The sequence below is a fragment of the Taudactylus pleione genome, unplaced genomic scaffold, assembly GCF_031769625.1.
Source record: "Taudactylus pleione unplaced genomic scaffold, aTauple2 ptg000533l, whole genome shotgun sequence".
Lineage (NCBI taxonomy): Eukaryota > Metazoa > Chordata > Amphibia > Anura > Myobatrachidae > Taudactylus > Taudactylus pleione.
The window spans coordinates 4,913,017-4,926,952 of NW_028284935.1; the positions used below are offsets into that span (position 1 = coordinate 4,913,017).

Here is a 13,936-nt window from a genome sequence, read left to right on the forward strand (position 1 = left end):
CTTATATATCTTAATATTCTTCTTTTCATGTAAGTATGTCAGCGTGCGGTAAGCAACTTCTGAATGCTCTTCTGGCTAAGCGGCTATTCTGACTTTTGTGCAAAGAGAAGGTTGTAATACAGCTCCTTCTATACATCATTATATTTTGAAGCCGTTTAGTTCCCTTTAGTTACAGATGATTTTATTGCACGTTGAGTAATACACAATATACAGTAAGCCTGTCCACTGGTGTAATGAGCCCCGGTACTGGACAAGTTGTAACAGATCACTGCACATTTTTGGCATTGCACCTATAAGGCAGCTGCCTCTAGTCTTGTCTATGGGGGAAAGACTGGGTCGCATGTTTTGAATATCGCTCCCGACGCTGATTGAGAGATTACACAGAAGGCAGAGAGCATCTCTTTCATCGCTGTACGTCAAATAAGGACTTGCCGTAATAATCCGACTATGGAGAGGTAAGTTCTTTCATCACTTTATATTTAATTTAACATCTAGCACTCTCCTCCGCAGGTACAGGTGGAGTGGAATGTATTGCAGTGTGCAGTGCAACGGGCTATAACACAGAATGTCTCAGGCTACTCACAGCCAAACTAGATACTAGATAGCACATATTATCCATTTAATCCTCAGCCGTTTTATAACGCTCTCTGCAACAGTAACGATCTCTGCTCCATCTGGTATAGCTCCACAGAAAATTAGAACCACTTGAATTAGTTTCAGCCATTAGCAGTCTTTGTATCTTCTACCTCTTCTGAGTAATTTCTTGTTTTCTTATTATCATCGATAATAATTAGTTTCCTATTATCCTATTATATCAGTATAAGAGACACGTACACTGCTGATAGACCAGCTACAGTATGTGTCACTCAGGGGTAAATTTACTAAGGTGTGAGTTCTATTAACAAGTGATGTTGCCCATAGCAACCAATCAGATTCCAGGTATTATCTTATAGAAGGTGCTAGATAAATGATGGTGCATACACACACACAACGATTTTTTGAACGATTATCGTTAATGATATCGTTTATCGTTCAAAAAATCATTCACTCTCTAGGTGAGGGGTTCCCAACCACGGTCCTCAAGGCACACTAACAGTGCAGGTTTTGAGGATAGCCATACTGGAGCACAGGTGACTTAATTAGTACCTCAGTTATTTTGATTTAACCATCTGTGCTCAAGCCTGGATATCACCAAAACCAGGACTGTTAGTGTGCCTTGAGGACCGAGGTTGGGAATCACTGCTCTAGGTGCATACACACACGACGATTTTTTGAACGATTACCGTTAAACAATATAGTTTAAAAATCGTTCACTTTGTGAGTCAAACGATGAACGATTATTGTTCATGCGCGTTCACGTTTGTAGTTCAGTCAGACTTGTCAACTCAACGATTTTCATGAAGTTAATATGCAAATATCGTTTGTAGTTCATAAAAATCGTTCATTACATTTAAATGAACATAGTAAATGAACAACTCTAGCAAACGATTTTAGTTCATTTTTTCAAGGTAGAAAATCGTTTACTAAAATCGTTCATTAACTCAATCGTTGTTTGTGTATGCAGCTTCTAAGTTAAAACAATGAACGATTATCGTTCATGCGCGTTCACATTTGTAGTTTGTAGTTCAGTCAGACTGACCAACTCAACGATTTTCAGTAAGGGAATATGCAAAAATTGTTTGTAGTTCAAAAAAATCGTTCATTACATTTAGTAAATGAACGATTTTAGTAAACGATTTCCGTTCATTTTTCCCTTGAAAAAATGAACGAAAATCGTTTACTAAAATCGTTAATTTACAAAATCGTTGTGTGTGTATGCAGCTTGAGCAGTAGAATCTGAATGGTTGCTATGGGCGACATCATTTCTTAATAGAACTCCCATCTTAGTAAATTTACCCCTCAGATCGTGAGTGAGAACCTACAGGGTGCAGTTACACAATCAGATTTATTATTGTTTATAGGTATTGCTGTTTATTCCTATAGCACCACATTAAGCAGTGCTGCACAGAGAATATTTATCAGTCACATCGCTCCCTGCCCCATTGGGGTGTACAGTCTAATCTCCTGGACATACAAACTCCACACAGATGGTGGACAAGTCGGAATTGAACTCCTAAGCCACAGCACGGAGAGGCCGCAGTATAGGATGTAGTCATCTTACCATTGGGTTTTGTAGCCGCCCTGGCTGATATCTATAGAATACAAATCGGTATTGGAAGTCTTTTGGGGTGTTACACATTGTAGTGTTAGGCGCCGTACACACGGAGCGATCAGATATCGTTGTCTGATTGTCCTGCGTGTGCTGGGTGTTCGATATCGAACATCCAGCACATGCACCAACCCCCAAACCACAGTAACGACCCGCGATCGACGATCACGGGTCCCTATAGTAACCAGGCTAACCTGGTCGATATCGACCATCCGTGTCCATAAATCAACCATCGTTTGGGGGTTGGAAGGGCCCAAGAACAGGACGATATGAATGATGATACATCGATATCGGTATCGTCCTGTTATATCTGACTGTGTGTACGCACCTTTAGAGATCTGGAATACCTGAATTATCGGGATAATTGGTGTATGGAAACTCAAACATGTGCACTCTCCCTACACCCATGAAATATGTGCATATGCTAATGCAGCAGGTGGTGTCTTTTGTTAAAACTCTCGCTGCCGGCTTCTCAGATCCGCTGCCTGCGTCCCGAGCGCCTCACAAACGGGGAGGCCGCCATGCCACCATTTTGCGAAACGGTCCACCCCCCCAAATGACTGCAGACTGTCACTCCCCCGATGGCTGCTGCACGTGCACAGGATGGCTCCTGCACAGATCAAACAACATCGTCCATTTGCAGGCGGATATCGCCCGAGTGTCGGCACCAATGTCGCAGCCGCTGGGATATGTGCTGAGACACCCACCAGTGCAAATCCAAGCATCTGCGTACAAAGGCGCAGCATCGCTCTCAGATCCTTCGTGTTAGCAGTCCTGAGTAACTCTATGGACATACAGGATGGCCGCAGGAACTGAGACACCGGAGCCATATTTTTTTGTGTACAGGATCGCAAGCGCAATATGTGACGCCCCCGAAACGCTCCCTGACTGCTATGTTCCTGCGAGCAACTACGGTAATGTACCCTGACACAGGCGCAGTGCCACTTGGCATTTGGTACAATTCTGAATGAGGCCCAATAGCGCATGTTGCTTCCGTGTCAGTGCGGCGTACACATGCTCACTGCCTGTGCACATGACAGTACGGATCAGAGGGGGTCATTCAGACACGCTCGCGAGCGCAGGACGCTCGCAAGCGGGTCGATGTTACCACAATGCGCATGCACACAACGGAGGGAGCTCCGTCGTGCGCATGCGCGAGACCCGGACAGCGACAGCCCAGCTGTCGCTCCGGGTCTCGCACCAAAGGGGGCGTGCTGTCGATGGTGACCGACAGCACGCCCCCTTTGGTGGGCGTGCCGGGGGCGTGGCTGCCAGACGGAGGCGTTCCCATGGGAACGCCTACCGTCTGGGTCCGGCCCCACTGACATTACAGTGTGCACTAGTGAGTAAGGGCAGTAGGGATCAGTGTGCACTAGTGAGTATGGGCAGTAGGAATCAGTGTGCACTAGTATGGGCAGTAGGGATCAGTGTGCACTAGTGCGTAAGGGCAGTAGGGATCAGTGTGCACTAGTGAGTATAGGCAGTAGGGATCAGTGTGCACTAGTAAGGGCAGTAGGGATCAGTGTGCACTAGTGAGTATAGGCAGTAGGGATCAGTGAGTGTGGATAATAAGGGTCAGCAAGCACTAGTGAGTATAGGCAGTAGGGATCAGTGAGTGTGGATAATAAGGGTCAGTAAGCACTAGTGAGAATAGGCAGTAGGGATCAGTGAGTGTGGATAATAAGGGTCAGTAAGCACTAGTGAGAATAGGCAGTAGGGATCAGTGAGTGTGGATAATAAGGGTCAGTAAGCACTAGTGAGTATAGGCAGTAGGGATCAGTGTACACTAGTAAGGACAGTAGGGATCAGTGTGCACTAGTGAGTATGGGCAATAGGTATCAGTGTGCACTAGTGCATAAGGGCAGTAGGGATCAGTGTGCACTAGTAAGGGCAGTAGGGATCAGTGTGCACTAGTGAGTATGGGAAGTAGGAATCAGTGTGCACTAGTGAGTATGGGCAGTAGGGATCAGTGACCACTAGCGAGTAAGGACAGTAGGGATCAGTGACCACTAGCGAGTAAGGGCAGTAGGGATCAGTAAGCACTAGTATTAATATTTTATTTATAAGGTGCCACAAAGTGTCTGTAGCGCTGTATATGGGCAATAACAATAGAATAAACAAACAGTATAAAACGAGATCAGACAATGAAGTCATTATACAACAAAATGAGATACTGGGTCTGATTCTGAGATGGATGCAGGAGCGTCTTTATGCTAATGCCACCTCCGATTGTAAAGAACTGAGACACCCACGTACTGCGTCTTCAGGCGCTCCATCAGTCGCACCACGGCAGGTGCAGCATCTCCGTCTGATTATGGACTCCTGAGGGAGAAGCTGTGCGACTTTAAACACAGCTTCTTTCAGCAACACGCACCCACTGTGTACACAGACGCAGCAGCATTATTGTACAACTATAGTGAGTATGGGCAGTAGGAATCAGTGTGCACTAGTGAGTATGGGCAATAGGTATCAGTGTGCACTAGTATGGGCAGTAGGAATCAGTGTGCACTAGTGAGTAAGGGCAGTAGGGATCAGTGTGCACTAGTGAGTATGGGCAGTAGGAATCAGTGTGCACTAGTATGGGCAGTAGGAATCAGTGTGCACTAGTATGGGCAGTAGGGATCAGTGTGCACTAGTAAGGGCAGTAGGGATCAGTGTGCACTAGTGAGTATTGGCAGTAGGGATCAGTGTACACTAGTAAGGGCAGTAGGGATCAGTGTGCACTAGTGAGTATAGGCAGTAGGGATCAGTGAGTGTGGATAATAAGGGTCAGTAAGCACTAGTGAGTATAGGCAGTAGGGATCAGTGAGTGTGGATAATAAGGGTCAGTAAGCACTAGTGAGAATAGGCAGTAGGGATCAGTGAGTGTGAATAATAAGGGTCAGTAAGCACTGGTGAGTATAGGCAGTAGGGATCAGTGAGTGTGGATAATAAGGGTCAGTAAGCACTAGTGAGAATAGGCAGTAGGGATCAGTGAGTGTGGATAATAAGGGTCAGTAAGCACTAGTGAGTATAGGCAGTAGGGATCAGTGTGCACTAGTAAGGACAGTAGGGATCAGTGTGCACTAGTGAGTAAGGGCAGTAGGGATCAGTGTGCACTAGTGAGTATGGGCAGTAGGAATCAGTGTGCACTAGTATGGGCAGTAGGGATCAGTGTGCACTAGTAAGGGCAGTAGGGATCAGTGTGCACTAGTGAGTATTGGCAGTAGGGATCAGTGTACACTAGTAAGGGCAGTAGGGATCAGTGTGCACTAGTGAGTATAGGCAGTAGGGATCAGTGAGTGTGGATAATAAGGGTCAGTAAGCACTAGTGAGTATAGGCATGAGGGATCAGTGTGCACTAGTAAGGACAGTAGGGATCAGTGTGCACTAGTGAGTATGGGCAGTAGGAATCAGTGTGCACTAGTGAGTATGGGCAGTAGGGATCAGTGACCACTAGCGAGTAAGGACAGTAGGGATCAGTGACCACTAGCGAATAAGGGCAGTAGGGATCAGTAAGCACTAGTATTAATATTTTATTTATAAGGTGCCACAAAGTGTCTGTAGCGCTGTATATGGGCAATAACAATAGAATAAACAAACAGTATAAAACGAGATCAGACAATGAAGTCATTATACAACAAAATGAGATACTGGGTCTGATTCTGAGATGGATGCAGGAGCGTCTTTATGCTAATGCCACCTCCGACTGTAAAGAACTGAGACACCCACGTACTGCGTCTTCAGGCGCTCCATCAGTCGCACCACGGCAGGTGCAGCATCTCCGTCTGATTATGGACTCCTGAGGGAGAAGCTGTGCGACTTTAAACACAGCTTCTTTCAGCAACACGCACCCACTGTGTACACAGACGCAGCAGCATTATTGTACAACTATAGTGAGTATGGGCAGTAGGAATCAGTGTGCACTAGTGAGTATGGGCAATAGGTATCAGTGTGCACTAGTATGGGCAGTAGGAATCAGTGTGCACTAGTATGGGCAGTAGGAATCAGTGTGCACTAGTGAGTAAGGGCAGTAGGGATCAGTGTGCACTAGTGAGTATGGGCAGTAGGGATCAGTGTGCACTAGTATGGGCAGTAGGAATCAGTGTGCACTAGTATGGGCAGTAGGGATCAGTGTGCACTAGTAAGGGCAGTAGGGATCAGTGTGCACTAGTGAGTATAGGCAGTAGGGATCAGTGTACACTAGTAAGGGCAGTAGGGATCAGTGTGCACTAGTGAGTATAGGCAGTAGGGATCAGTGAGTGTGGATAATAAGGGTCAGTAAGCACTAGTGAGTATAGGCAGTAGGGATCAGTGAGTGTGGATAATAAGGGTCAGTAAGCACTAGTGAGAATAGGCAGTAGGGATCAGTGAGTGTGGATAATAAGGGTCAGTAAGCACTAGTGAGTATAGGCAGTAGGGATCAGTGTGCACTAGTAAGGACAGTAGGGATCAGTGTGCACTAGTGAGTATGGGCAGTAGGAATCAGTGTGCACTAGCGAGTATGGGCAGTAGGGATCAGTGACCACTAGCGAGTAAGGACAGTAGGGATCAGTAAGCACTAGTATTAATATTTTATTTATAAGGTGCCACAAAGTGTCTGTAGCGCTGTATATGGGCAATAACAATAGAATAAACAAACAGTATAAAACGAGATCAGACAATGAAGTCATTATACAACAAAATGAGATACTGGGTCTGATTCTGAGATGGATGCAGGAGCGTCTTTATGCTAATGCCACCTCCGATTGTAAAGAACTGAGACACCCACGTACTGCGTCTTCAGGCGCTCCATCAGTCGCACCACGGCAGGTGCAGCATCTCCGTCTGATTATGGACTCCTGAGGGAGAAGCTGTGCGACTTTAAACACAGCTTCTTTCAGCAACACGCACCCACTGTGTACACAGACGCAGCAGCATTATTGTACAACTATAGTGAGTATGGGCAGTAGGAATCAGTGTGCACTAGTGAGTATGGGCAATAGGTATCAGTGTGCACTAGTATGGGCAGTAGGAATCAGTGTGCACTAGTATGGGCAGTAGGGATCAGTGTGCACTAGTGAGTATGGGCAGTAGGGATCAGTGTGCACTAGTGAGTAAGGGCAGTAGGGATCAGTGTGCACTAGTGAGTAAGGGCAGTAGGGATCAGTGTGCACTAGTGAGTATGGGCAGTAGGGATCAGTGTGCACTAGTATGGGCAGTAGGAATCAGTGTGCACTAGTATGGGCAGTAGGGATCAGTGTGCACTAGTGAGTATAGGCAGTAGGGATCAGTGTACACTAGTAAGGGCAGTAGGGATCAGTGTGCACTAGTGAGTATAGGCAGTAGGGATCAGTGAGTGTGGATAATAAGGGTCAGTAAGCACTAGTGAGTATAGGCAGTAGGGATCAGTGAGTGTGGATAATAAGGGTCAGTAAGCACTAGTGAGAATAGGCAGTAGGGATCAGTGAGTGTGAATAATAAGGGTCAGTAAGCACTAGTGAGAATAGGCAGTAGGGATCAGTGAGTGTGGATAATAAGGGTCAGTAAGCACTAGTGAGTATAGGCAGTAGGGATCAGTGTGCACTAGTAAGGACAGTAGGGATCAGTGTGCACTAGTGAGTATGGGCAGTAGGAATCAGTGTGCACTAGCGAGTATGGGCAGTAGGGATCAGTGACCACTAGCGAGTAAGGACAGTAGGGATCAGTAAGCACTAGTATTAATATTTTATTTATAAGGTGCCACAAAGTGTCTGTAGCGCTGTATATGGGCAATAACAATAGAATAAACAAACAGTATAAAACGAGATCAGACAATGAAGTCATTATACAACAAAATGAGATACTGGGTCTGATTCTGAGATGGATGCAGGAGCGTCTTTATGCTAATGCCACCTCCGATTGTAAAGAACTGAGACACCCACGTACTGCGTCTTCAGGCGCTCCATCAGTCGCACCACGGCAGGTGCAGCATCTCCGTCTGATTATGGACTCCTGAGGGAGAAGCTGTGCGACTTTAAACACAGCTTCTTTCAGCAACACGCACCCACTGTGTACACAGACGCAGCAGCATTATTGTACAACTATAGTGAGTATGGGCAGTAGGAATCAGTGTGCACTAGTGAGTATGGGCAATAGGTATCAGTGTGCACTAGTATGGGCAGTAGGAATCAGTGTGCACTAGTATGGGCAGTAGGGATCAGTGTGCACTAGTGAGTATGGGCAGTAGGGATCAGTGTGCACTAGTGAGTAAGGGCAGTAGGGATCAGTGTGCACTAGTGAGTAAGGGCAGTAGGGATCAGTGTGCACTAGTGAGTATGGGCAGTAGGGATCAGTGTGCACTAGTATGGGCAGTAGGAATCAGTGTGCACTAGTATGGGCAGTAGGGATCAGTGTGCACTAGTGAGTATAGGCAGTAGGGATCAGTGTACACTAGTAAGGGCAGTAGGGATCAGTGTGCACTAGTGAGTATAGGCAGTAGGGATCAGTGAGTGTGGATAATAAGGGTCAGTAAGCACTAGTGAGTATAGGCAGTAGGGATCAGTGAGTGTGGATAATAAGGGTCAGTAAGCACTAGTGAGAATAGGCAGTAGGGATCAGTGAGTGTGGATAATAAGGGTCAGTAAGCACTAGTGAGTATAGGCAGTAGGGATCAGTGAGTGTGGATAATAAGGGTCAGTAAGCACTAGTGAGAATAGGCAGTAGGGATCAGTGAGTGTGGATAATAAGGGTCAGTAAGCACTAGTGAGTATAGGCAGTAGGGATCAGTGAGGACTATAACAGGCAGTATCAGGAAAGAATGTAATGACCCCACATAGCACACACTGTGACACTATGAAACAGCGGGATGTTCATATGAGAACGTACCATGTCTCCCAACCGCAATCCCCCCCTTGCACCAGACTCACCCCAGGCCTGAGGAACCCTCTGTAAACAGAGCTCTCGCTGTCAGCCCCTCACTATTTTCCCGCTGCGATCACGGAGAAACAGCAGCTACCAGCAAGGGCCGGTGCCGGTACCCCCATGACAGTGAGAAGTGGTACAGCCCGTTGCCTGGGCAGCAGCTGCTACTGGCGCTCGCACCTCGTCGTCGGCCGTTATGGGCGTGACCGTGCCCCCATGTGTCGGGGGCGCGCCCTGCGCGGGACAGGGGCGCGCGCACACAGCACTAATCTAATAATAATATAATAATAATATCTATATTACGCAGCGGCGCTAACTGGCTGTATAGTACTGCCCACCAGCTCAGGCCCCGGGCAGCCAGTCATTCTTCAGGGCATGCTGGGACTTGTAGTGCCGATGGGTTGCCTGCCTCCACTACCAGATCATGCCCAGAAGGCTGAAAACACTACTGAATGTGGATAAATAATATGTAGGTGCATGAAGCAGTGAAAGAGGGGAGAAGTTGCCTATAGCAACCAGTCAGCATCTACCTATCATTCATAGAATGATTTTGATAAATGAAACCTCAAAGCTAATTGGTTGCCGTGGGCAACTTCTCCACTTTTCACAGCTTCATACATCTACCCCAGTGGTTGTCAACCACCTTTAGGGGTTCCTAAACCTAACCCCCCCCTTCCCTGCAGCCTAACCTCCCCCTGGGGCTGCCTAACCCCCCCCCTTCCCTTAGCCTAACCTTCCCCCCCTGCGGCTGTCCGCGCCTGGCTTACCTTCAATCGGAATGCCGGGTGTCGAGCTCCAGGTGTAGGTCTAATGACAGGCGTTGGGATTTCGACACCTGTCCTTAGTACCTTTCCGAGATTTGACAGTCGGGAAGCCGGTGGTCGGCCGTCGGCTTCCTGACTGCATCCCCATCCAGCGGGTGCACAGGTGTAGTCATTACTCACTGACACATTTTAAAAGATCCACAGGTGGAGCTAATTATTTAACTTGTGATTCTGTGAGGATATTTGGAAAACATGCACTGTTTGGGGTCCTGAGGATCGAGTTTGAGAACCTGTGAACCTGTGTCCTAGACAGACAGTCACAGTTACATCATGTGCAAATGCATTCCCCAGTAATCCTGAATCCTGCCTGCTGTGATCATGTACAGAATTTGCATAGAGGTATAGAGGCCCTCATACACTGTGCAATTTGCAAACGATCCAATCTCGTTTGCGATTTCCCTTGAATTCCTGAACTTTCCTGGGCAAACGATATTGCAGACCCGCCAACATGACCCATTCCATTAGGTACAAAATGCTCTGCTCCTGGGCTACCCTCTTAATTTATGAATGCAGACATGCTGATGAATAGGTTGGAGGGTAAGCTACGCCATACTCACCTACTCTCCCAGAATGTCATGGGGTTCTCCTGCACACCCAGGAGAGCAGGCCCATCATCTGGACCCCGCTCACAGCCCTAGTGCAGTGGGCCTGATTGGACCATGAATGATTTGCTTCATCGTGACCCCACAGCCTGCGGCGTCATGATGAAATTTGAGCCCTGCACAGCAGGGGGGAGGGGCGAGGGTGTATGTATAATAGGTGCATGGTGTGCCCACAACGCACCCATTGAGTTATACTTGCCTACCCTCCCGGAACGGCCAGGAGGCTTCCGGTCTGCCTTGAAAGGTAGACAAGTCTCCTGGGGGCTGGAGCCACCAGGCTACGGCCGCCCACTTCCCCAGTGTAGTGGGCTACACAAGCAGCTGATGACGTAATTTGCGTTGAACTTTGCCATCATGGCACCACCCCCCGATTCACAACACCGGTAATCGTGACATTGCATAGCGGGGGACGTGATTGTGTCTCCACACCCCAGACCCGCCAACCTCAGTTGAGCCCCGTCCTCCACAATGCCGACCTGGCTGCCCCCTTTCGGAGCAGGCAGAAAAAAGGTCGACAAGTATGCATAGAGTACTGTACTTGCCTCTCTGCCAAGTCCTCTGTCTCCTTTATCTTCAGCAAAATGGTTGTGGGTGCCATTTTCCCAAAGATCTGCACAGGTGGGGTTTCCCCCTCACATTGTGTTGCTGCTGACATTGAGTGGGGTTGCCCCCCCCACTATACAAACCATCGATTTGCAGCATTGTATAGAAGGGGCATGGCCGCTGAGAGCTGTACGATATCTGCGGATCCCCCCGATAATTGTAGTGTGTGTGCTGGTGACCGAGGGTTAAATAAAGATTGGTCGGGCATGCCGGATCGTCCAGCATGCCCGTCCGATGCGATATTTTGTAAATTAATTGTCGGCCGCATCGGGCAATGTATGCCCAGCCGCGGCCGTCAGACAGGCGTTACCACTGTTCCTTCCCAGGGAAGGAACAGGGAAATATCTCCTCCCCAGGGACGGAGCGCAGATATCGGGGACATCTCACAGTGTGTGCCCGCGGTATCTGCTGGGTGTCAGTCTGACAGGCATTTTATCTTGCAGTGTATGACCAGCATAAGGCAGTGCAGAAAGTTGGTAAGTAGGATTATTAGTACTTATGTTTACCTTCCGATGTCAGCATGTTTATACACGACTCGCACAATTTTTACTTACATTTTAAATTTATGTTGATTTTTTTTTATTTGCAAGATTGGCAGTTTCAGCGATCAGAACGCCACATGCTGTGTAAATGTCCCTCAGGGTACTTACATGCTGTAACAGGAACATAGGTGTCAGTGGTGTCGTTTATATATCAATGCATGTAAATAGGTGCTGGAGGAAGACGTTGATTCAAAGTTGCTTGAATATATATATATATAAAAAAAAGTGATATATATTTCGTTTAAACTAATTTAATTGCAATAAAAGTAACTGAAAATAGGCTGATTTTGCATTTAATTACTGTTTTTCCTTTCAGAACGCCCAGAGATTGAAAGGATAAATATACAAATATGCTATAAAAAAGAAAGACTCGTCCAAAATACAATGTAAAGGTGCATCTATTCAATAGTAAAAAAACTTAAAGGCATATGGGGGCAATGTACTAAGCGTTGGAGAGAAATAAAGTACCAACCAATCAACTCCTAACTGCCATGTCACAGGCTGTGTTTGAAAAATGACAGTTTGGAACTGATTGGTTGGTACTTTATCTCTCTCTAAGGCTTAGTGAATAGACCCCCTATATCACTCGAAGAGGCTTAGTACATCTCTAACCGGGATGTAGTTATACCTCCGCACGGAATGCCGGCTGTTGAAATCCCGGCGCTGGAATCCCGCCCTACGGGATTCCGGCGCCAGAATCTCGACCTGCAGGATTCCGGCGCCAGAATCCCAACGCCAGTTGACATGCTCACACCAGCATCCCAATAGCCGGCCAGGTATCCCGAACGTAAGTATTGTGGACAGGGTTAGCTGTTAGCCGCGCATGGGGGTGGAGTGGGGGTATTGGGTTTAGGCACCAGGAGGTGGGGGTTAGGGTAATGCTGCGGGGGGACGGGGTGGTTAGGGTTTGGCTACGGGGGGGGATTAGGTTTAGGTATCACTGGTGGGGAGGTTAGGGTTAGGCATTAAGGGGGAGGGCTAGGTTCAGGCACCAAGGGGGTAGGGTTAGGTTTAGGCTGCAACGGGGAGGGTTAGGGTGTGGGGGGTGGGAGGGTTAGGGTGTGGGGGGTGGGAGGGTTAGGATGCAGGAACAGAGGGTTAGGGGGTGAAGGGGGGAGGGTTAGGTTTAGGCTGTAACGGGGAGGGTTAGGGTGTGGGGGGGATGGTTAGGATGCAGGAACAGAGGGTTAGGGCGTGAAGGGGGGGAGGGTTAGGGTGTGGGGGGGGAGGGTTAGGATGCAGGAACAGAGGGTTAGGGCGTGAAGGGGGGGAGGGTTAGCATACTTATGGAGCCACTGTAGGGATACTGAGTATCAGGATGCAGCTGTCGGTATTTTGACAGCCGGCATGCCGACTGCCAGTCTCCCATACCCAACCCCTCCAACCTAAATTTGAAAACTTGTCTGGTTATTATTAATATGCTTTACATAGCGCTAACACATTATACCGGGTCCTATAATAAGGAGAATATACATTCATATCGGTTCCAGGGGGTGGATCAAGCCTTGGAGGCCCATTTATTAATGATCCCAATTGCAATATACGATCTGGGCATGACATTACCATACCACCCATGATGGCATTGCAGTATGCCATCATAGCGCCTGGATGTATCATCCGGCACATGCAGGGACAGGGGCTCCGAAAGTCCCTACTTCATAAATCTGGATTAAACTTAATATTTGCGGTTAACCCCCGAAAACAGGTGTTTTCAGGGATTAAGCCGCAAATATACACTGGTAAATGGGACCCTATGATGCTGTTGATACATTGTATCACTAATTAGGCAATAAGTAGCTCTTTTTTAGCTGGATCGTGGTAGAAGCACTGGTATTCTCACCAGTGGTCGTGATGGTAAGCCAATGCTGGGTCTTTGGTCTGCGATGCTGTCAGGAGGGGGCTATTTCCTTCAGATGCCTCCTGCAGCATTAGAATATTTACACACAGCAGCTGCGTCCAAATAGTTCCGCATGTTCTGCTTTATAATCTGAGGTAAAAATCTGACTTTGAGACATACTTGCCGACATTCAGCTCCCTCTTTCTGGGAGGGAGCTGAATGCCTCTGTACAGCGGGGGCGTGGCTGGGCAATGACTAAGTATTGGGGGCGGGGGACAGGGGCGTGACTGCGCGATTGCGCCAGCATGGCCCCGCCCCCTCTTCATAATGCCGAAATTACAGTCATTGTGAAGCAAGGGGCAGGGTCATGATGACTCGATTCAGCGCAAATCGCGTCACCGCCGTCCCCCCTGCTGTGGGGGATTCTATCATTAGTGCGGGGGGGGGGGGAGCTGGAC

General features: G+C 47.8%; 1 protein-coding gene across 1 annotated transcript in view; it reads left to right on the forward strand.

Moving 5' to 3' along the window:
- Nucleotides 1-387: 387 nt before the first annotated feature.
- Nucleotides 388-13,936, forward strand: part of DNAAF9 (dynein axonemal assembly factor 9) — a 124,081-nt gene continuing 110,532 nt past the window's right edge. Inside the window, exon 1 of the mRNA XM_088450890.1 lies at nt 388-455. Within this exon, the coding sequence (XP_088307016.1) occupies nt 448-455 (8 nt within the window). The 5' untranslated portion in view covers nt 388-447. The remainder of the gene's footprint in view (nt 456-13,936) is intronic.